The 22,883-nt window shown below is 48.1% G+C and overlaps 1 protein-coding gene across 2 annotated transcripts in view; it reads left to right on the plus strand.

The window, feature by feature from the left end:
• The window catches only part of NOC2L (NOC2 like nucleolar associated transcriptional repressor), a 59,456-nt gene that overhangs the window by 15,381 nt on the left and 21,192 nt on the right, over positions 1 to 22,883 (plus strand). For both annotated transcript variants that reach the window (XM_064470084.1, XM_064470085.1), the window contains exons 12-16: positions 3,469 to 3,580; positions 10,751 to 10,864; positions 11,037 to 11,138; positions 15,974 to 16,117; positions 22,013 to 22,126. In XM_064470084.1, the coding sequence (XP_064326154.1) occupies positions 3,469 to 3,580; positions 10,751 to 10,864; positions 11,037 to 11,138; positions 15,974 to 16,117; positions 22,013 to 22,126 (586 nt within the window). The remainder of the gene's footprint in view (positions 1 to 3,468; positions 3,581 to 10,750; positions 10,865 to 11,036; positions 11,139 to 15,973; positions 16,118 to 22,012; positions 22,127 to 22,883) is intronic.

A 22,883-nucleotide genomic window follows, 5' to 3' on the forward strand; every position in this document is an offset into this window, starting at 1 on the left:
GGTGAATCTCAGCAAGAGCAGCAAACAGAATTTATTAGCATCTGTGATGGGACAGGACTACTTGGTGTGAAGTACAGTTACTGTCTGACAAGGCTTCAAAGATTTGGGAACCTGACAGATTAGTTCGAGGGTAGGGAAAATAGAAATAAACCCCACCCTGGCTTCCATACTGAGCCAAGCCAGCGTCCGGGGTATGAAAGGGGGCAGCTAGGTTAGCAGATGTGGGAAGGATGTGGCTCCACAGGCCTCCATCTACACCCAGGATCGCTAGTGGCTGTATGGACAGCCTCTTCTCAGTGTCAGCGCCTGTGCTGTCCAAACTGAGACTAGCGAGAGGCAGTCTCTGTGCCACGTCCCCTGCTGTAGGTAAGTCCATAGCAACAGAAGAGCTCTGGTTGTTTCTCTTGGAGGAGAGAGGATAAAATAATCTTGCCTGCAGGTCAAGGGTTGGTTTTTTTTTTGCTTCATGTACTATTTCATGTGTTTCTGGAAGGCCCATTTAGGGGTGTGCATCTGCTTGAGGGCTGCTTAGGATCCGATGCTGTGAGCAGACTTTCTTGTGGAGATGGCGCCAATGGGCTGGACCCCTCTGTTTCTGTGGACTCCTCAGCTTTGAGAGGTGTGTTCATGTGACCGGGGGGTGGGGAAGGATGCTATGTAACATCTGGCAGACCTTCTTCCATTTCTGCTCCTGATGTGGTGCAGTGCTCTGGGGCGCATCCGCAGTGTGGGAGAGCTGGGAGGAGACTCCCCTTCCCCAGTGCCTTTTGTACCGGGAGGTGGCGCCGGGCTCCAGCGAAAGGGCAGTGAGCGGGTGTCTGTCTGTCTGTAGGACCTGATTGGCTCCTCCTGCCACCCTGCCCTCTTACACAAGAGGAGTGGGGAGAAACCACCATTCATCACAGGCTTTTTGCTCTAGGCAGGGACCAGGGCTGAACTTGAAAAGTGATTAAATAAGATAACTAGTAGAAGAGAGTTGCCTGCTAAAATCAAAATTAGCTCCCTCATTTTCTTGCTCCCTTTTCTTGCTTTCCAGCATATAAAATGCATTGAAACTATTTTCAGTAATACATATTTCAGAAGTGGATCCCATATGTGTCTGGAAGTTATCTGTGCTCAAGATGTGTGGTCCAACGAAGTTGGACTACAGAAAAGAGAAGTCCCGGAACTGATGATTTCTGACTTAAGTGATGCTAGGAAGAGCCTCATTGCTGAGTTTGCTCATGGAATTACCATGTAATAATGAGTGGTACTGTTCTCACAAAGAGCTGAAAGGTTACACTTAGTTTGACCAGTGGGGCAGTGGTGTAGGTATTGTAGAGATAGTAGAAAATGGAGGTGATTTACCCCTTCCTTTCTCTGCTTTGTGCTTTTCTTTGCCTCGGCAGTCCATAAGTTTCTCCCTTTGATCTGTGTGCTTACATTTGTCTGAGTTCATGGTTTTTAGTTTATTGCAGTTTTTTTTTGTGGGAGGGGTGTTTTTGTTGGTTTTTGCTGTGTGAGTTTTTTTTAAGAAGCTCCTGTTCTGTTATCCCTTTGCCCTTCATCCCGTAAAGTGTTCTGACAATGTCTGCTTGGATTTTTATTTTTATAGTTTAGACTGGGAGTAAGGTGAAGTTCCTCCTGGCTTATAGTTAAGTGAGGATTTTTGGTGCCCGTTAAGTTTTGGTTTCTGGCTTCTCAGCATGTGTTGGGGTGAAAGCAGGTACAGCCTCCTCCATGGAGGAGCAATCATAGTCTTGGTGTCCCTGAGCAATTTCCCATGGTGACCTGTCCTGGTGGGGTGGAGGCTGTTGTTGAAGGAAGATTCCTCTGTTCTCTCTAGCCAGAGGAAGATTGTGGTCAGGCAGGAGTATAACAGGGAGCTGTAGCAAGTGAAAATAAGCTTTGAGAAGCATTTAGGCGGTTCTCTGTACCACAGCCTGTGCCCTGGCTGCATGGGAGGAGTACAGCAGATATTCCAAGAGACAGTGATGGTAAGACATTAGAGAGCACTCTCTGCTGAGATGAAATGGGAGTCACTGTGAATCCCCTGGCTGCGCCCTGGAGTGACTAGGCAGTCGGACCTTCCTCAGCAGAGCTGCGACCCAGCTGTGGTTTTGTATTCCCTGTGCATCCAGCCATCGGGAAGTTGAGCAGATTGTTGCATCGCCACGCACTCTAAAATTAATGGTCTTGGGTTACAGTAAATCTATACACTTAACAGGTTTATTCCTTGATCAATTAATTCCTGAGAATGGCTTTCGTCATCTCCAGTGGTGCCTGATCAGGGGTGCAAAGTAGATTTATTTCTATAATGGATCCAATGATAATTATTTCACTATTTGGAGGGGGGAGATACAGGTGATTTATGGTGCCTGGTCAACCATTTTTATTTTTTTCTCTCCTGGATTGCTCAGCAAGCTCTTTGGGGAGGGGAGGGGTTCATTTATCAGACTTGAGCCTGTTGTCTAGGAACTGCAGTTAGGGGAAAAAAAAAAACCAAACCACCTTGTTAATGCTGGAGGCATCCATGTGTTCAGTACAGGTCATTCAGCCTGAGAGGTTGCTAGAGGTACAGTAATGAGGTCTGGTGTCTTTTAGGAATCGCTCTGCGTTCTCCCCTCTGCTGGCTTACATGGAGCTGGGGGAACTGACCCTGCTCAGTCCCAGCCTTACAAAGGGAGTTGGCTCTACTTCTTTTCTAATACGTGAGTGCGTCATGGTTTGAAGTGTGGGTCAAAGGAAGTCTGGCCTCTTCCCCTCCATGCTGATTATTGGCTGTTCAAATTTACATGTTGCTTCTTTGAAGGAGATCGGGATAGCTCAGGTGCTCCTCTGGATTGGAGAGAGCTGAACAGATTTGGCTGTGAGAGATCACTCTCATTCCTACTCTGTCCTTTCTGATCTGCTGGTCACTGCTAGTCGTCCAGCGCCTCCTGTCTCAGCAACATTCCACACCAAGAGGGTCACTGTTCAGGTGACAGCGTGAGCTCTGTGGGTACACAGAGAGTATGTAGCCTGAAATGGGAAACATCTTCCTCCTTGTAGTCCCTCTGGTACACTGGGGGAGCCCTTTCCTTGGTCAAACTTGCTGCTTTAGATGGGTATTAAACTGCTGGTTACTGCCACTTTTTCTTGCATACCTACCTGTGCTGGGAGCATGCGAGCCGAAAGTTTTGAACATGAATAAACAGCATCAGTGATAAACTTCATCTGCAAAGCTCTTGTCCTGTAGCACTTTCTTCCAGCAGAAACTGGAAACTTAGTGCTCTGGTTGCAGGAATTTGTGTGTTAGTGTTATAGCTTTAACATGCGTGAATTTTATTTCCAACTATGGGATAGCTTCAGCAGCTCAGTTTGCTAAGCAATACTAAAGCTAGCTGTCTTCTGCAGAGCAGGAAAGGCTCTCAAGTGTCACTGAAGGCTGCAGGTGCAATTCCTGTATAAACTTGGCCTGATACCCCCCTTCTTTTTTTTCCTCTCTAGGCTGGTACCAACGGCTCGTTTCTACCCTCTGCGCATGCACTGCATCCGTGCACTTACACTGTTGTCGGAGAACACCAGGACCTTCATCCCAGTGTTGCCGTTTATCCTGGAGGTTAGTTGGTTCCTGCCGACCTAGCAATGACTGATGCCTACTACTTAATACACACGCTGACTTACTATACCCACCAACAGCTCCCAAGATTGCCAAATTTGCTTTGCCCCTAAAATCCCTGGCAAAGAGCATCAAACAAGATGTATTGTTTGGTTAGCAGATAGGATTAAACTTTCATTGACCTGTGAGTAGAGAGTATCCGAGACCACCTGGGTGCAAAAACACGTTCCTAAGTGGTTTAATTAATGCAACTGGAGTAGGCAAAGGGTTTGCTGAAGAAGAGATTCAGAGGCTCAACTGGTTGCAGTAACTCCCCAAGCTGTTGTTACTTCATCCTGTTGATGCGTTCATGTCTTAGCAAAAGGAGGAGTTTCTCCTACCTGCAGGCAAAGGGAAATGGAGGGGAAAAGCACTAAGAATTAAGAATTTATTTAGGAAAAAGATCTCCATGAATGCAACCTGGCAAAATGCAGTATGTTTGAAATACTCTTGCTGAGAGACCATCTAGTTTTCCCACTTAGCAGATGCCTGACATCTCTCCACATAGGTTTTTCTAGCCTTGCTGCTGTGAGAAGGTAGTACAGAATTGGTGTAGCCAAATTTCATTGAAGTGTGAGTGAGGCAGCGTGAGGAATGCAGAAGCCCCAGTAGGTCAGCCTGAGGCTGGACACTGAAGAGGAGGAGGAGGAGGGAGGGAGACTTCTATAATAAATGACCTGAGTCAGCTGGTCTCATTCCTAATCAAGTTCTGTTGAAGCAAAGGATTTTGTGGGTTCATGTTGTTGTAAACGTCCTTTGCAAACCACATCCTCTGAGCCTGTGGAAGGCAGTGATGTTTATAAATCTCCTCCTGCTCTCCCGCCTCCTCCACTGCTCCTTGGCCCTGGCCTGTGTGGCTTTGCCATTCGCCTGCTTCCTTCCTCTTGCTCATGCGTATTTGAAATTCCGCCAACCAGATCTAGTGATAGAGGCGTCCCCGCTCCGGGGCAATAGAGCTCGGTGTGAGGATGGTTTCTCTGCTTTTTACTTTTTAGTGCTCTGAGACATAAAGCCTTTTCCCCCGCCGGGGCCTTCCCCCCCTCTTTGCATTCTGGCCCCAACACCTCGGCCGTAATCTGTGTGTCGGGCCCCAGCCAGACGTTACCACACCGCACGCTGAGCTTCCTCCCAGCTTCCGCGAGCCCCTCACCACATCCGATCCTGCTGCGTTTGTTTGTGAGGCGCTACTCAGCTTAGCTCGTCCAGGTGTTGGGGACAAAGGAGAGATGGGGGCAGGGTAAATGTGTGCTGCTTGCATATTCTTTCACATTACTTTAACAGTTATTTTGCTTTAACTTCTGCAACCCAAGGTGACTGGCATGATGTTAAACTCCCATATCTCCCTGCAGCTGTCAGCCTTTCCCTTCTTCCTGCTGATCTCCTGCAAGGGATCCCCAAAATATTCTGTGGAGTTCCCAAGAGCATTCAGGGCTGTTCCCTTTATGCTCCCATATCTTCCCCACTGCCTCTCCCTCTCTGTTAGAGGTACCTGAACATTCTTCCAACCCTTAGTGTGTCTCCGCAAGCTGTCTTCAGGCAGGAGATGTATTCCGGCTCTGTGGATGAGCTGGTAGGAGGCTTTAGGATGCAGAGGGGAAGTGAGCTGCCCAAAGTCCCAAGGTGGCTGTGGTGATGCTGGGAGGAGAATCGGCATTCTGATGCCCAGCCTAGTGCTTTAACTATGAGCTGGTTTCTACCAGCTCACAAATGCAGCAGAGACTTTGTCAATAGACATCCACTTATCTATGGCCCCATGTCGCACCATGTCACGAAACAAAATCCATTTTAAGCCCATTTTCCAAACTATCATGAGACTGAGGGATCTGGTCAGTGTGTTGGTACTAAGCAGGAGTAGACTTGAGGGGTCTGACTGGGGTTGGGGGAGCAAAATGAAGTCTTCCCAGCATGAGGTATGCTTCATTTGATAGGAAGGAGGAAAGGCTTCTCTGTCTGTCACTGTTGCAACTGAATCCAAGTGCAGTAAATGAATGGCCATGGAGTTTGTGACCCTATGCCTTGTGCACTTTTTGGAGAGGGTTTTGCATGGCCTTAGAGTATGGATTCTGTGAAGCTTCTTGTGTAAGAGGTGACTGTAACTCTATTTTCCTTTCCCCTCTCCATGAAGGAAACCCAACCCTTGCTACCTCTTGTCTCAGCCCTGTCGCTGCTGTGCTTTCATGAGATGGCAGATTGAATGTTTGTGCAATTCCCGTAGGCACAGGAATCCCCCAAGCCCCTGCCAATAGAAATGAGAGCTGGCTGCTTGATGCATCTTGACAAGGGCTGATGTTCCCCAGCATGGGTATCCAGTGCTATCTCCTCTCTGACTCTGCTTTCCAGGATGGAGCAAAAGCAGAAGCTTGCTAAAATTACATCTTAGATTGGAGGAGGTGGCTTGGGAGAGAGTGTGAGGCAGGCAGGCTTTTATTTTTGTATTGTTACTCCCCTTGAAGAGCTGGTGAGATTCCAGGCTTTTTTTTTTTTTTCTCATCACTTCAATTATTGTGTGCTAGGCACTAGTTTCTGTAGCAGGAACATTGGTGGCTCATCTGCTGGAAGGCAGATGAGGATAAACAAGGTGGAAATCTCCCCACAGGCAGACTTCACATGCCAATTTAAAACTGGCTTCCCCTGTGGAGGGATGGGGGAAGAGGTTAACCCTGACGTGCTTAGGAAGGCATGAGTTTTTCACTTTGACACTTAAATAGCTTGAGTCTTTGTTTTGGATGTGCAGCTTGCTTTGGAGAAGGTCCCCAGGGGCATGGAGCGCAACATATATGGGAGTGGGCAGCGGATTGTGTCAGAGGAGATCAGCTGATGCGAAGATTGTAGTTGGACAATTGATAATGCTGGACACCGTCATACATTTAAGCACAGATCTGAAATTAGTTTTCTGCAAGACATGGGCTCTTTGCCTCCTTTACACAGAGAGGAAAAACAGGAGCTTTAGACAGACTAAGCTGAACCACTGCACCCACTGCAGATATATCTTTCCTTTTCCTCATTCACCTCCCTCCACCACTGAATTGCAGCTCTTAAATTCTGGATCACAGCCCTGCAGGTATCAGGGGCTGTTTGAGTGAAATCATGCCTGACCAATCTAATAGACTTCTACGATGAGATGATTGGCTCAGTGGATGAGGGGAGAGCAGTGGATGTTGTTTATCTTCTCTTTATCAAGGTTTTGGATACCATCTCCCATAACCTCCTCACAGACAGGCTGATGAGTTGCAGACTAGATAAGCAGACTGCGAGGTATAGTGACAGCTGGCTGAACTTCAAGGCTCACGCTGTGATCAGTGGTATGAAATCTAGCTAGAGGCTAGCCACTTGAGCTGTACCCCGGAGATCGATACTGGGGCTGATACTGGTTATCATATTTGTTAAAGGTTTGAATGGTGGGGCAGATTGGCACCATCAGCCAGCCTGCAGATGATATCAAGTTGGGAAGAGTTGTTGATCCACCAGATAAGTGTCCTGCAATTCGGATGGGATCTTGACAGGTTGGAGAAATGGGCAGGCAGAAACCTCATGTAGCTCAACAGAGAGAAATGCAATGTCCTGCACCTGGGGAAGGGTAACCCCCTAATAACATCCTGGGGGCTGACTGTCTGGAAAGCAGCTTTGCAGAAAAGGATATGGACAACAAGTTGACCAAGAGCCAGCAATGCACCCTTGCATTAAAGAAGGCCAACAGCATGCTGAGCTGCGTTAGGCAGAGCTTTGCCAGCATTTGCCTGTGGTCTTTCCTGTCTGCTGAGCATTAGTGAGACCACAGCTGGAGTGCTGTGTCTAGGTCAGGGCTCTCCAGGGCAAGAGAAACCTGGACATACTGAAGTGAATCTAGTGAAGAGCCACAGAGATGAAGAGATTGGAGCATCTGCCATGTGAGGAGAGGCTGTGAGAGCTAGCATTGTTTAGCCTCGAGAAGGCTCAGGGAGGATCTTATTAATGTATATAAAATACCTGAAAGGAGGCTCGATAGAAGATGGAGCCAGGCTGTCTTAAGTGGTTTTCAGTTACACAATAGGATGCAATGGGCACAAGCTGAAAGGTTGTGGAGTCTCCATCCTTGGACGTACTCATAAGCAATCTGGACATGGTCCTGAGCAGCTGGCTCTTGGTGGCCCTGTTTGAGCAGGGCAGGTTGGACAAGGTGACCTCTGGAGCTCTCTTCCAACCCCAACCATTCTGTCAATAAAGAGCTTGTAGCCAGATTTTGCTCAAAAGCACTTAGTGACAAGACAAGAGGCAATATGCAAAAAATGAAATACAGGAGGTCCCACTTAAGCATTGGAGAAAAAAGAAGCCCCAACAATTTTATATGGTGAGGCCAGAACAGGTTGCCTAGATAAAGTGGAATGCCTGACCTTGGAGATACTCAATCTGTCTGGCCATCACCCTGAGCAACCTGGTCTGGTAGACCCTGCTAGATGACTTCCAGAGGCCCCTTCCAATCTTAACTGTTTTGTGACCGAGTGCTTCAAGCCAGCTTCTGCAGAAAGTTGGGCAGCTTGTTTGAACTTGACAATAATCAGACTCTGCTGGAGCAGCGTAACTGGGCTCTCCCAGCCCTTTCCTCAGAGAAGCGGGATGGTGAGTGGCAGACCTGAGGGAAAGCTGCCGGCAGGCCCAGCAAAGCATTGCATCCCTGCTGCGAGCTGGCCCGGGGCAGCCAGCTCTGGGGTGATCACAGCAGATGCCAGGAGGCTTTTGCTAGAGCCTGAGACCGAGAAATGGGAGGCAGATGGGGCAATACAGTGGGAGTGCTGTGGGTGCAGAGTTGGTTCTCTGGTTTGTACTCTGGCAGTGTAAACTGTGTATCTGAGCACCCTTCTGACTAGCCACATGGAAATGGATGGTGAGCTTGAGATTGCCAAAAATCCTTCTCCTTCCTGCCTGTGTTGCCCTGTCCTTTCCTCTGTCTGCTAGTGGTTATCGCTTAAGCCAAATTGTTGGCTTTTGACATTTTCTGGCACTCTGGTCCCTCATTATCGCCTTTCCACCCTGCCACAGGATTCCTAGACATCAGTCATCCTCTCCTCCAGTCTGGCTGTTAGCTGATCCATCCTGCATAGTCTTGAGATGGAAACCACATTTTCCCCCCTTCCCACACATCATGAGCAGCTCCCTAGCGCCTCCTGGAAGAGTTTCAAAACCTCTGGTTGCATTTCCTTTCTTGCCTAGCGGCATATTGGGATCCCACAGAGCCTGATGCCTTTTGCTTTAATGCATCTGACCTCAGGGATCAATACTACTGTTTTGGCCAAAGAAATAACCATGCATAACGAGGTTTATAGCATCGATTCCCTAGGCTAGGGCTCTTTGTTTTCACAAGCCACCAAGCTTGTCCCTCCCTTCCAAATAACCTGGATTGACAAATAAAATGTAAAAAATCAATAGTCGTCTTCATGCTTTTTCTGGCCTGGGGGCATCTCTGTGACCTGAACTCCCTCCTTTTCCTCCTCACCTCACCCTCTAGCAATCAGTGTGCTGCATCCCTACGTTGCTGGCCTGGTTGAGGTCTGATGATGAATGTGTTGCTGCTGCACAGAGGGAATGGAAATTATTTCCTGATCAGGAGTGCAATTTAAAAGGACTGGGGACAGGGAGAGGAACTGTAGCTTGCTTTTGAGGTGCTCAAAAGTATGAGTGTGCAGGGTATTCTCAGCAGTCCCCCCTCAATGGTTGTCATCAGATATGCAAAGGAGTACCAATTGTTGGCTGATTTTTTTTTTTTTCTCTTGTTATCCCCTGATGGGGGTGTCTGGGAACCTACCCTGGATCAAGTACAGTTCCTACCATCTTTCTCCTGAGGTCTGCCCCTACCAGGCTGGGAAAGGGCATATTTGTATTGCTGCTCATTTTAGAACCCTTTTGCTCCTTCCTACATCACCGCTTCAGAGGAGGAGCAGCACAGCACGCTGGCTTATTGGGGTAGTGTACCCTGTTGCCTGATGTCTGCCCAGGGCAGTAGGGACCAAGGCAGATTCAGGCTGTAGCTGATTTCAGCTGAAGATAAGCTTTCCTGTGTGCCAAATTTAGCCTTTCGGGGAAGTAAAGAAAGTGAAGTAAAGAAAGTAAAGTAAAGTTTGGGAAAATAAAGTCTCATTGGTTCATGTTACCCTTCCCTCAGTGAAGTTGGGAAACTCCTCACAAAAAGGAGGAAGTAGGGAAAAGGCTTTCATAGCTCTTGGTCTTGATTACAGTTTTAAGACAATAACGACTCTTCTTAATTAAAGCCAAGCTTGAGATGCCACCCTGGAGAGCCAGTTACACACACATATGTAAACTTCTCCATTTTCTTCTTTTTACTATGTAAGCTTCATACCTTCTGTTTCAGAAATACTCTTTTCCCCAAGCATTATCATTATACAAGCTCTGGAAAAACACGCAGGCAAAGGTGCAGGTCTGCCTTTGGATGTTACGTACTAGTCTACTGGGCATCCAGCTGTACCCTAGAGCTTGTGTGTGCTCATTTTGATGAGCAGGGTGCTTATCTCTTCTCAAACTCTGGGAAGGGGCCAGCTTTTCTCCTTGTCCCTTGCTAGAAAATGAAATGTGTCCATGGAGAATAATACGCGCTTATTCAAAGGCTGTTGGGTTGTAACTGGTACAAAGGATGCGAGTGGGAAATGTGTTAGAATGGAAACCTTGCCCGGCAAGGGGTGTTTGTGAAAAGGGCTTATTGGTCTCTGCTTGCTGGGACAATTACTTCAGTGACAATAAAAGGGTAATGGATTTGGTGTAAGCAACACTTTGTCTTGCTGTTGAAAGCTCCAAAATACACTCAAGTTCTGTAGTACAGTCTTTCTGACCATTAGAAGCATGGGTCTGAGGAACAAACCTCTAGTTTCTTGTGCTTGTGTTGATTTCCTTTTACCTCATACTTCTGTGGCATGTTTCACACTCAGGTCTCTAAAGTTTCAAGCATGGTTGGTGTTTGCTCCCTAACTGTCCCTTGCTAGGGTGTTTAAGAAAGCTGTGCTACAGTGATCAGAACAGGCAAGCAGGAATTGGGATTTCTGGATCATCTTCTCAGCGTCGCCAACAACTGCATGATCTTAGTTGAGTCATTTGGTATCTGTTTTGCAGTGTGATCATCTTTACACTCAGTTTTTTCTGTTGTAGGTTTTCCAACAGGTGGATTTCAACAAGAAGCCAGGACGTATAAGTGCTAAGCCTATAAACTTTGCAGTGATCTTGAAGCTTTCCAATGCCAACCTGCAGGAGAAGGCCTTCCGAGTAAGTGGAACCCCAGCGGCCAGCAGTGCACAGCTTCTCTGTAAGCAACAGAGTTGCCCTAGCAATATGCTTTGCGTTCCTGTCCTGTAAGGCTGGAGACTCATTTCCCAATCTGGGTGCTATAGGGTTTAGTTCCTGTCTGATATCTCTATTTTTGTTTCCCCCTACCCAGGACGGACTCATTGAACAGCTCTATGACCTGATGCTTGAGTATCTCTATTGCCAAGCCTACAGCATTGGATTCCCAGAGTTGGTTCTTCCCACTGTCATTCAGGTAAGGTGTAAGATACTTCTCAGTCGTGCTATGAATGTGCACAGAGCAGGATAAAGTCATTGAAGCTAACAGTGAACTCAGGAGGCTCTCTGAGGAGGGCTCAGAAACTGAGAGGTCCTCACAATGTGAGGGGAGAACTGTTTACCTTTTCTTTGCATTTTGGGGAATTCTTGGGGAGGAACAGAGGCATCGGATCTAATTAGGAGGCTGAAGGTAGGTGAAAGTGGTTGTGGAGTTAGCCACTCTTTTGGGAGCCAAGGTGGAACAGAGGGCTGCATAACTGCTGTAGGGATGTGTTTTTGACTAGCGAACGCAGGTGAGCTCTTGGCAGTTCAGACTTGTCTGAATTGCTGTATTGTCTCAGAGCAGTACCTGTGCTCTGTGAGCCTGTACTTTTCCTTGCCTTACAGCCTCCCTCACGTGCTCTCCACAAGATGGCAATCTTCCCTCCTTTTACAGTGTCTCCATCAACTGGGGCACTTTCTCCCCAAGTCCCTCCATTCGAAACAGCACAATTCCTGTCTCCATCCCTCATCCTTGCTGCACCTAATAGCAGTGCTGCAAAGTAGTCTCCTTTGCCTCTCCCCTGGCGTTCCACGGTGCAGGGTGTTCTTCCTAGCTGCTTCGTGTTTGCATACTTCATTGTCTGCAATAAAACTACCTAATAGTGCTGTGCATCTGGGTGCATAATCCTTCCCTAATACCTTGCTAGCTGGGTAGCTTCAGTTTTGAACGAGCAGTGACCTCTGCTTTGAACAGTAAGATTCGTCAGTACGAGCATGTTGGAACTTGTTCCCTCCCTTCCTCCCAGTCCCCTCTGTTTTTAACTCATGAGTGGCAGGTGTCATACAAGTTTGGCAGAGGGCTGCTGTCGTATCCTCCATGGGGACATGAACCTCTGCTTTGCTTTGGTGTCTGCCATGAGACCCTGTGTCTGTGTCCCTTGTTGCTACGATGCCTCTGGTTGACATGGGAGCAAGGACTCGGCTGGGACCCACAGGCTGCTTGGGAGGCAGATCTCCTTGTTTCTGCTGTATGTAATAGGCTGGCATCTGTCAGGCGCATGACTCTTGGCTGGGTCCCTGCAGCCTGGCACAGGCCATTGCCTAGCTGGCAGTAGGCAGCTTTGGCTAATGTGAGCTGACAGGCACTCTCTGTGCTAGGAGAGCAGCTCCTGTGCTTGCTCTCGCTTTGCGTGCTTCTCACTTATCAGCAGTGAACAAAGCCCTTTCCTCTCAGCCAGCAGCTGTTGAGAGCATCGAAGCTGTCGGAGCCAGTGTTCTAGCTGGAATGAAAAACGGCTGACGGCCCTCTGGCACCAAGCGCCCTGTGGCTTCCAAACACACCCTGGGACCAGCCTGTATTTCTGTAGAGAATTAATGCTATCGGATTCCTATTTGGCTGCCACTAACCACAGCCTCGTGGCGTCTCCTGGGCTGGGGTGCTGAGGTTAGCTTCCCAAAATCTCAGAGTCTTCGGGAAAGTGTGTGTGGGGGGGAGGCTTTTCTCTTGGAACAGTTCCAGTTAACTGTAAAAATCCATCTGTCCTGATTCTTCCTCCCCGATGAGCTCACGCTTCTCTCAGTGCTGTGTCGTAGGGGCTGTGTTCCAGCTGGCGAGGGTTGCGTTCCTCGTCTTCTGGTCAGCGGCTTTGGGAGAAGCTAGGCTGAACTGCCTTCAAACTGAACTTTAAAACCTCCTTGCCTGGAAGGCAGGAAGCACCCGGGCAGATTAAAGGAAAGAAGAGCAGGAGACAGTTCAAAGGCTTGTGCTCTGCCCAGCTGCTGGGGCGACCCTGTGGCGGTCACTGCCTCCACAGGCTAGTAATGGAGCTCAGAGTGCAGAGCCCATGTGTCTGAAGGCTTGGAAGAGACTGCCTCTTCCCTCCTCTAAAGCCCTGAGAGGCATCCCAGAGCAGAGGTGGGAGGTTAAAGGGAGCAGCTGGGCAGGTGTCCATAAGGGGTAGGTACTGCTGGGTGGAGGCAGGAGATGGCATGATCTAGGCATGACTTGCAGCTGGACAGAAGGGCAGGAGGTGCCGGTTTGCTTTGCCAGCAGCCACTCCTCCTGCTGCTCGCTCTGTCCCGAGTTGAATATTCCCCCTGCTTTTTGTGAGCAGGGGTTTGGGCTTGATTCGGGTTCCCTGGAACACACACACCAAGCTGCTTCAGATAATTTATAGTTCCCTGCGTCGTTTACAGTAAGAGGAGCTGGATTTTTGCTGTGGTCTCTGCTGGTATAAACCATTGGGGTTTAAGGCTGGCAGTTCAGCAGAATCAATCCCACTAATCACAGAGCTGCTTAGCTAGGAACCGATGTGAGATGTTAACAACATATGTGCATACACATACATACATGCACGCTTATGTTCTGATGGCTTTTATTCTGGAAAGATATGGTTGTATTTGGCAGAGGAGAAAAAGACATGCATAGAGTCCCTTTCTCCTCTATCTTCTACCTTCTTGGTTGTGTTCCCCGCCTCTTAAAGCAGGGCTGAGATCTCATTACATCTCGTTAATATCTGTGGCAGATAGTGGTGGCACTGTGAGGGATTGCAGGGGTAGGAGAGAGGAGGGGGAAAGAAGAAACGAAGCATATGTCTGTGAGAGCGAACACACAACACCAAACTGCACAGATAGAGCCTGAGATTTTGCAGGATTTCTGGTGACACTTAAGCAACGAAAGAAAAATAATGTATGTGGCAGCGGATGAAATGGATCTGGGGCTGCAGCTGTGGGGATCAAATGAGATAAATCGAATGACAAATGCATCTCTCAGTGGAGATAAATATGCAGCACCTATAAAAAAATAAATATTTTAGAAAGAGGGGGTGAGGGTAGGACAGCCTTCACCATCAGAAGAATAGTTTTGCTGATGGTTTCTTTGTACTACTTTGATTGGCTGTTTGCTTTGTGGAAAGGGGGAAAGGTATTCATTTTAGCTCATATTTTTCCGAGTTGGTTGTATGATGGCAGGTGGGCATATGCTGGGGATAAAGGGATAAGAGAGACCCCTGCTGCTAGGTAATGGGGGCATTCTCCATGTGTGTAGCAGGCAGCAGATCCTGCAGCAATATACCCATCAGGAGATCAGTGTCCTGACGGAGAGGGGCTAGGCGTGGCTGTCACCTCTTGATTAACATTTAATACCTACCAACTTGGCACGTAAGATCAAGCCAACATGTAGGCTTGACAGGAGGGAGACAGCTTCCTCCTTCCCCCAGCTCTGTCTTTTGAAGCAGAACATTTGAAGCCATGAGTAGAGAAGGCAGTACTGTATTTGCTGACTAGAAACCCTTTATCTCTATCATGATAGCATCTGCAGATCCCAGCTGAGATGAAGGTTCCATTGTGGTTAACCATTTTCTTTTGCCTTGTTGGATCTCTTTCTCTAAATCGAGTGTCTCTGTAGTGTGTCTGTGTGTGTATGTATGGCTCTAGCAAAGACCTTGGCCTGCACAATTTGGACAGCACTCCAGAGGCTTGTCTTGGGATTGGTCAAAACTGTTAGCAGAGAGTGTAGTAAACTGGAATTCAAGCCACAAGTCAATCTGGACACCCCCATCTCTCTTTCTGTCAGCAGGAGCATCCACTGCTGCCTCAGCTTTTAGTTTAGAGGTGTCAGAACAGTGCAGTGGTGTCGGAGGGCGGTTTGTATCGGGAGGGGAGATCATCTTTGGTGGGGAGAGGTTTGCTTGAGGACAAAGCTACTGAGATAAAAAAAAGAAAACACAAAACCGTGCTCTGTTTGCAATGAAGTCTCATTGTCTGAGAACTAGTGAAGTGTGCTTTGGGTGTAAAGAGGGGGCAGGAGCAGATTCTCTGTGAGTAGGATGGTCCTTGCTCTTTCAGGCAGCAGTAGGGTTTGTGGTTTCCTGGCAGACTGGCTCTTGTCCTGAGGGTTACGCATAAGGCCTTGGCTCTAAAAGAAAGAATTATCTAGGCATATGCTGTACAACTTGTCCACAGAGAGGGTTATTTTGTAAATTTTTGCGTAGTGGGTGTGTGGGTTTGCGCCCTTGAAAAATCAGCGGTGCCAGTTGGAGCTGGGTTGGTACAGTCAGTCATTAAGCACACTTCGCCCCAGGTGACTCTGCAGAGGGTCATCTGTCCGGACCCACAGCTCTGCTGCTGTAGCAGCACCAAGTTTTCCCACTGAGCTATGCCAAAGACCCTTACTCCCAGTCCACAGACACTTCCACCCCAATTTTAAGTCTCTTCTCAAGCTCTGCCTTCAATCCCAGACATCAGTCTTATCCACAGCCTCTTGTATTTGGTATTCCCATTCCAATATCCACTGGTGTTCTACAGTCTTAACCTACAGACACCTTTCCCCATTCTGATCCTTGCTTCCCTGTGCTTTTGGCCATCCAGCATCCTCAAGTATCCACTGTTATTCCTGGTCGCTGTGCATCAGGTCCATAGTCCCTCATACCATTTGGCTGAGCAGGAGACGGTGATACTGTAACTGCAATGGCAGCTAGGAGTTGAGGCCCCAGAGAGCATTGACTTTTCTCTCGCTGGCTGCTTGAACTCCACTGAAACTACTTTTTTTCAGAAATAAGTAGTGTCAAAGGGTGTGAAGGGCTGTTTTTGAGCAAGGCCCCTGTGCTGGATTGCGTGCAAGCATCTGGCCTCTTTGCGTCCTCCCAGCCCAGGTTGGCAGGACCCCCAGGGTTGAATATGGGTGATACATTCAAGTATGGTATGAATTGAAGGGAAGAGGCGCCTCATGCGGTCTGTCACTCGGGGCGGGAAATGGTTTTTTGCTGGTGGGTTCTGTTTATGGAAACTATTACATTGCTTTCATTCTTCCTCTCCTTTTCCTCCTCCCAGCTAAAATCTTTCCTGAAGGAATGCAAGATTGCCAACTACTGCAAGCCTATCCGGCAGCTCTTGGAGAAACTGCAGGAAAATTCTGCCTACATCGCCAGCAGGCGTCAGAAAGCTACCTTCGGCGTGGCCAGCAGGGAGTCTGTGGTGAGTCTGCTACTTCGATTTGGGCTTCCTGGAAAGACAGTCAGACTCCGGCTGCTGGTGTTGAGCGGTGGCAGAGGGAGGAGGGACGACGAGATCATGGAAACGGGAGTGCGTGGGGTGGGGTGGATATTCACAAACAACTGAGCTCGGCAGGGCTCTGATGCTATAGCTGGTAAGATGCTGCAGCCAAGAGCCTCGTGGAAAACGCAGTCCATAAATTATACCCTTCTATCATTTGTAACACAAACACACATGCATGGAAGTGCCTTGCTTTGCTGGGGCGTCTCCTTTGCTGAGAATTTTCTTGGGTTTCATCATCCCATTCCTGATACGTAGGTGCCAGTTCATGCCTAAAGTGAAATGGGGGATTCTGCCACCCCTGTAAAGGGCACTGTTTCCTCCTAGTCTGTAGAGACTAGTCTGCAGCAGTGTAGAACCAAGCCATTGACAGACTCATATGTGGCAGTTCAGGATCCCGAGGCAAACCTTTCCCCATTTTCCTGGGCCCTTGTGGAGACAGAGCTGTAGAATCAGGAAAGTTACGAGCTGTAAGAGCAGTTATCCGGCATCCTGGGCACTGCGGTCGCTTCTCAAGAGAGACACTGGTATATTCTTCTGCCTGCAGCCTAAGCATCCAGCCTGCTGAGAAAATGCTGAGCACATTTGACACCTAGAAAAGTTGCAGTGGCTCTGGGTGGCCCATAGGGCTTGTGGGGCAGTTGAGTTGAACGTCAGGATTCTACCCTTACTGATGAGTTGAAGAGGAGTGACTAAGGTGATGATGGAGACCCCCTCTTATCTTAGGAAATGATCTGTAGCACAGCCAGAAAACAGTATATTAGAGGGTGTGTTAGCTAATAGTTGGCTATCTGGCTAACAGGCCGAGAGACGCTGCGTTTCTCCTTGTGTCCCCTGCTCCAGCAGTCTGACTGCTCTGAGCCAGGTCCTCCTAGGGATGGTGTGGCACATTGTCAGGACGCTCCTTTCAGTGTCCTTACTTGAAGCTTTTTTTCCTTTTGCTTTGCTCCATCCTTCTTTGGGGACCTGTTGACCTGACCTAAACTCTGACATATTTGAAATCCAGGACCTCTGTAAATTAAGCCAAAGGGAAGGAGGCCTTGTTAATGAAGCTTTGTTTGTGTGTCCTTTGGGTTGGACATTTTATCTTCACTTTTTATCCAGCACAGCAGCCTTTGCAAGCCTGATAGCAGGTGAACTGTGCATGTGCACGCCTCTGTGAGAGGAAGTGGTGGGTCTGACTCTTCCTTGCCTGGCAGGAGAGAGGTGAAAATACCTCTGTCTGCAAAGTAATTGATGGGTCAGAGTGGTCTCTCTGGCCACTGGTATCATTGGAAAGTCTGGAGTTCTGCATCATGGAAAGCTCCACCTGTTGGCATGGAGCTGAGCACAGAGCAGAAGTTGCAGTACAGACTTACTTGTCTTCAGACACTAAGGGGTGGGGACTGCAGGAAAATTAGCCTTTGAAATCCTGCAATATCGATGCCAGGACGCAGCAGCGCTATTCTGGGATTAAGGGGTTGATGGAACTGGGTTTGAAGTCTTTGGTTCTGTAAATGCCATTCTGGGTTGGACTGTGTTGCTAAAGGAATTATGCTTCCTGTCTGGAGTGAAGTGGTTAGGGTTTTGTTGTTTGGTATTTTGCAGGCAATGCTGTGACCACCCACCTACTCTGCAGAGGTAGAGATTTCAGCCTCTAGGGCTCTTCATGAAACAGATGAGCTGGGGAAGGTCATTGGCTAAATAAAACGGGGTTTCCAACAACTCTGCCACTGTCTGTTTTTCCCAGCAACTCTGGCTGCAGTCCCTTGTGTAAAAACTAAATGATTATTTTAACATCTTGCTGCCTGTATGTCTCCTAGTTGACATTGGTGCACCTGCTTTCCCAGGGACATCTGGGTGGCTGAGTACAGTGAACCAGGCAGGGCTGGCTCTGGAGGGGCAGCACCAGGCAGCCTGCCTTGAGTAGGGGACGTTGGTTAAGGGAATCAGGCACCAGTTTACCAAGCCCGTGCGAAGACAGCTGTTCCGGCGTTTAAGGGGACAGAGCAACAGTGTGAAGTGCTTCTCGGGGAGGATGCCTCGATTGCCTGTGCAATCTGTGTTCCTGCACTGTGGTGTTGTCCTGTGGGAGAAAGGGACCCTTTCTCTTCCTTTGGTCAATGGGATATCAGTGCTCCTGGGAGCAGGGGAAACAGCCCGCTCAGTACTTCTGTGGGTGGAAGACCCTTAGTGCCTTATCTTTAGTGCCTAGAGGGCAGGTTTTGTGCCCTGGTGGCTGTGTGTTTTCCCCCTACTCCTTTGCAAGCAGATGGTGTAAATTCCCAAGGAGGGCCAAAGCTCCCACAGATTGGGCTTCCTAGAATGATTTGGAGAGTCCCTTGAAATCTGTGGTTAGTTTGCCAGGCTGCCTCCAAGATATATGGGTCATTGCCACTTCTGACGAGCAAACGCTTCCAGAAAAGCGAAGGGAAGGAGAGGAGAGGGGTGAGAGGAGGTATTTGATTGTCCCCCTTGCCAGCAAGAGCAACTGAAAGCAAATGCTCTCTGGTATTCACATCCATGCATTCATGCCTGCTCCACTGCAGGGGGCAGAGCCTAAATTCTGAGCTAATTCTTCCATGCAACATGCTGAAATGTGGCTTTCATGGTGAGAATTACAGAGAAATAGGTTTAAATGAGGGGAATAAATGTTGTGAATGTGATTGGATCTGCACTCCTGAGTAGTGGGTGTGCTTTAGAAAGCTGGATTTTACCTAAGGGTTTATATTATATAATTTTTAATAAGAAACAGCCTGGGGGTTGAACTTAGTGCTGTGGGAGGAGCATGGTGGTGCAATGTTTACCTTAACGTGGAGGGATTGTGGAGGGGATCCCTCCTTGCATCCCAGGAACCATGGTATGGAGGAGGAACAGGCACATCGGATGTGTTCAGCCTGACTTCTTCCATGTTATTTTAAGATTTAGAACTTTTTTTTTTTAATTTTTGAGAGTACAATGCTAATAGGTTGCTATACTAATTAAGTTCTTTGTGAGGGGAGCCAAAAAAAGTGGAGCCTGCAGCTGAAGTTGAATCCGGATGCATAATGTGCAGCTCTGATTTTAGGTTCGTCTGACCTAGTCTGTGCCCTGGACACAGGGGAAAATGCACGGAAGGAAAACTGTGCACCAGGACCCGCAGTGTGTGCTGGGCTGTGTCTCAGCTCTGTGTCGCCCCGGCAGACCTTTGCACTGAGCTGGGGAACCTTCGTTTAAGAGCAGTGCAGCCCAGTAGGCTGTTACGCTTAATGAAATGTGAAGGGAGGGAATGAGCTGATGGAAAGCATTGCCTCATTTCCATGGGATTTCCAGATCTTCTGCATTCATCCCCATCTCATATTTTAGACGGGAGGTTTTTCTGGAGGGTGGGTGATGATCTTTGTTACGTTTGCACAGGTGCTCACACTGTGGCCTTGGTCCATGCTGGGTGTTGCCTGACAGCACAGTGATGCAAAAGCAGTAACAGAAGGAGAACTGCAAATGGTTAAAGCGGGTGTGATGGCATCCACTGTCTCAAAATTCCCGCTGAGGTGTTCTGACTAGAAAACCAGGAGTGTTTTAATGGTCTTCTTTTTATCTCTGGATTCCAGCACCCTTTAAAACCAAAAAAGCTGTATCAGAACAAATAGACTTTTGCCCTCTGTAGGAACAGTGTTTCCCAGAAGCTGTCCTTACCAAGCAGCATGAACAAATTGCCTGATTACAGCTGGCAGCCTGATATGAGCCTGATCTATAAATGGGGTGACTTTGTACTCCTCGGGAATTACTCTTCTTGCCATAGTGGTGGGTCAGATTGACAGTAAAACTGTGCTGTCTGCTGGCTGGCGTCTCCGCTAGCGAGTGCTGCTGGAGTCGGCAGTACATCAGCTGTGCTTTCAGTCAGCGTACTGGGGAGGAGACCGGAGAGCAGACGCAGGCTCCAGCCGTGCAGACCTGGAGCCGTGTTACAAACAGTCCCGTGGGGGTTGTGAGTCTGGGACCCGTGATTACCAGAAAGGGCCTGTTTGGCTTGATGCAGTATTGATAGCGCCTGTTGTAGGATGCATAAATAGATTCTGCGCCATTAGAATGCAGGTGACACAAGCTGGTCGCCATTTAATTGCCAAAGTTCAGCTCCTGGTGCCAGCTGCAGAGACCACAGATCATCTCCACTTCCCTCCCAGTGATGAGCCACATCAAGAGCTGGCGTAGACCGATGCATTTCACTTCACAGTGTACACCGAGTACTTTATTTGTGTAAGCTGGGAGCTTTGCACCGCTATTATATACTCCATTGCGGAGACCTGCCCTTTCTGTCATCCTGTTCATACGCTGCTCTTCAGACAAACTTTGTCCTGCACCTTGGCCCACAGGCTGCAGCCAACACACCATAGCTCCCTAGTTTTAGGGCTCAGCTCCCCAGAAGCAGTTGATTTGGGATCTGCTGAAGAATATTTGAGCTGCTACTTATGTGTTCTGCTGTGAAGGTTGTCTGCCCTTTTGTTCCCACCCTCAAACAGGAGCATTGTGTACACACAGCTGCCCATGCAGAGCTCTGGATTTGTTCAGGATACTCTTTTTGGATCTGTGTTGACCTCTGAGTGTATCTATGCTTAACCATTGTTCCTGTTGCTCATTCCTTTCCTCCTTCGCCTGTTTCAATTCCTACCTGTATGTCATGTCTTTCTGCTTACACTAGATTGTCTTTTTACTGTGGGGTAATGCAAAGCCTCTGGGCGCTGTGGTAATCCAGTTAACAGGTACAGTTCTGTGTGGGTTTTAAGTTAAAGGGATGTTGGCAGGTTAAGAAGAATGTATTTTAATATGACATACCACACCCCCCTCCCTTTCAGCGCTAGCATGCCAAATGATTGAAGCGTAAAAGAATTTTTAACCATCTAATTTGCTTCCCACCACCTCCTTACTCTCCACGCTTGGACAGCGGAAACAGGCTCGGCACTTCTTCATGCTCTGCTCTCTCAGAGTTGGGATGAATCCAAGACCCTGTAGGGGAATGTTTGTTTCAAAAATAAACACTTGGCTTTAGAACAGGGGGGGAAAGCAATCAGACATATTTGGTACTTCGAGCTTTTAAATGCTTGCATGAGGTTTTTCTGAATTAAAAAGCAAGAACTGATCAGGTGATCAGATGCCTCCAGTGAAGGAGCAGGGGAGAGATTTTGTCCTGATAGATCCTCTGATCTGTCTCTTTGAGTCCTACCTTTGGGATTCACTTGAAGTAATTTCTTTTGTCTTCTCACTAGAGCTAGAGTAGAAGTGAATGGTCAAGGCCAGGATCCCAGAAGGCACTGAGCTGGTTTTAGCAGAGCCTGTTGTGAGTTCTTAGAAGTTCTGAGAATCAGGCCTCTTCTAGAAGGGAGAAATAGGAACCTGGGAACCCATATTTCAGGCCAACATGCTGAGGAAATTTGGTGATCTTCCATAAGCTAAAGCATCTTATGCACCACCATATAGGTGCTCCTTTATGAGGACCTTATGGTGTCCTTCAGTGCCATTGGTATCCTGTGCTTTGGTATTGCACAAGCAAGCTGTTGCATTGGCCAACCTTTCCACTTCATCTTTTAGCTTGCTTTGCTCCTTGCAGTGCCCAGGCATTGCTTTACCTAAGGAGAGTTGCCAGTCACACCACTTCTGACTCAGCTTAAATGCTTGTGCCTGAATTCACACGTCGTCCTGCTTGCATTCTCAGTCATGGTTGCCGGTTTCCCACCCAGAGCTAGGAAATGGTGTCTTGGGAAAGGGTCTTAACGTCTGCTCTTGAATCCCTGCGTTTGCCAAAGTTGTATTGGGAAACTGCTTTGAAAACCTTTCTTAAATTTGCACCCCCTCTCTCCACAGGAACAATGGGAGAAGCAGGTCAAAGAGGAGGGGACGCCTCTGACCAAGTATTATACTCAGTGGAAGAAGCTAAGAGAGAAGGAGATACAACTGGAAATCAGCGGCAAAGAAAGAGTAAGAATGAAACGCCTAACTTACTGGCCACCATCTGTGCTATGGAAAGACAAGAGAGCCATGTCCTGGCAGCAGGATGGTGGCTGGTCAAAACCAGCTCCGCTGGTGTGAGCTGAAATTGGCTTAAGCTGTGTGAGTGCGTGGGCTAGGCATTCTTGGAAGGAGCATGAGTGTGGCTGGACAGCAGCCTAGCTGATCTCTTCAGCTCCCTGCACATTTGTCTTGCCGGGATCTCTAGGAGCAACATCTGTGTCCCCTGGCTGTAGCCTGTTCATTTGCCCAAGTGAATAGAGGATAGGTGAGACAAGGTGAAGGAGCGCTAAGGTAAATTTCCCTCTATCCCTGTTTAGGCTCATGCTGTTCAGCACCCGTTGGTTCAGCAGCCTTTGTAATTCAAGGCTAGGAAGCTGAAGACAGTAGTGATAGAGTAATTGTGTGTTACTGGCAGGGGTAGGTCACGTAACAGGTTCGATTGTGTCCGAGAACCGGGGCAATAGCCTTATTGCGGATCTTACTTTTGGAACAAGCATATGATGTAGTTTTGAAGTTTAGGCTGTAAACACACTTCCAGTTCTGTGTGTTCATCCCCACATTCACGAGCTTTCTTACATTGCTTTAGGCAGTTTGCATCATTTCTTGCAAATTGCGTTGTTTTCTTGATAGTAAAACAGTGTGGGTTGAGCTCCTGGAGGCCTTTAGCTCTTTTTCCAGCTCTGCAGAATGTGACTGGATTGCCATGCTAAAACCTAACTTTGCA

Source organism: Phalacrocorax carbo, chromosome 20, assembly GCF_963921805.1.
Source record: "Phalacrocorax carbo chromosome 20, bPhaCar2.1, whole genome shotgun sequence".
NCBI classification, from domain to species: Eukaryota; Metazoa; Chordata; class Aves; order Suliformes; family Phalacrocoracidae; genus Phalacrocorax; species Phalacrocorax carbo.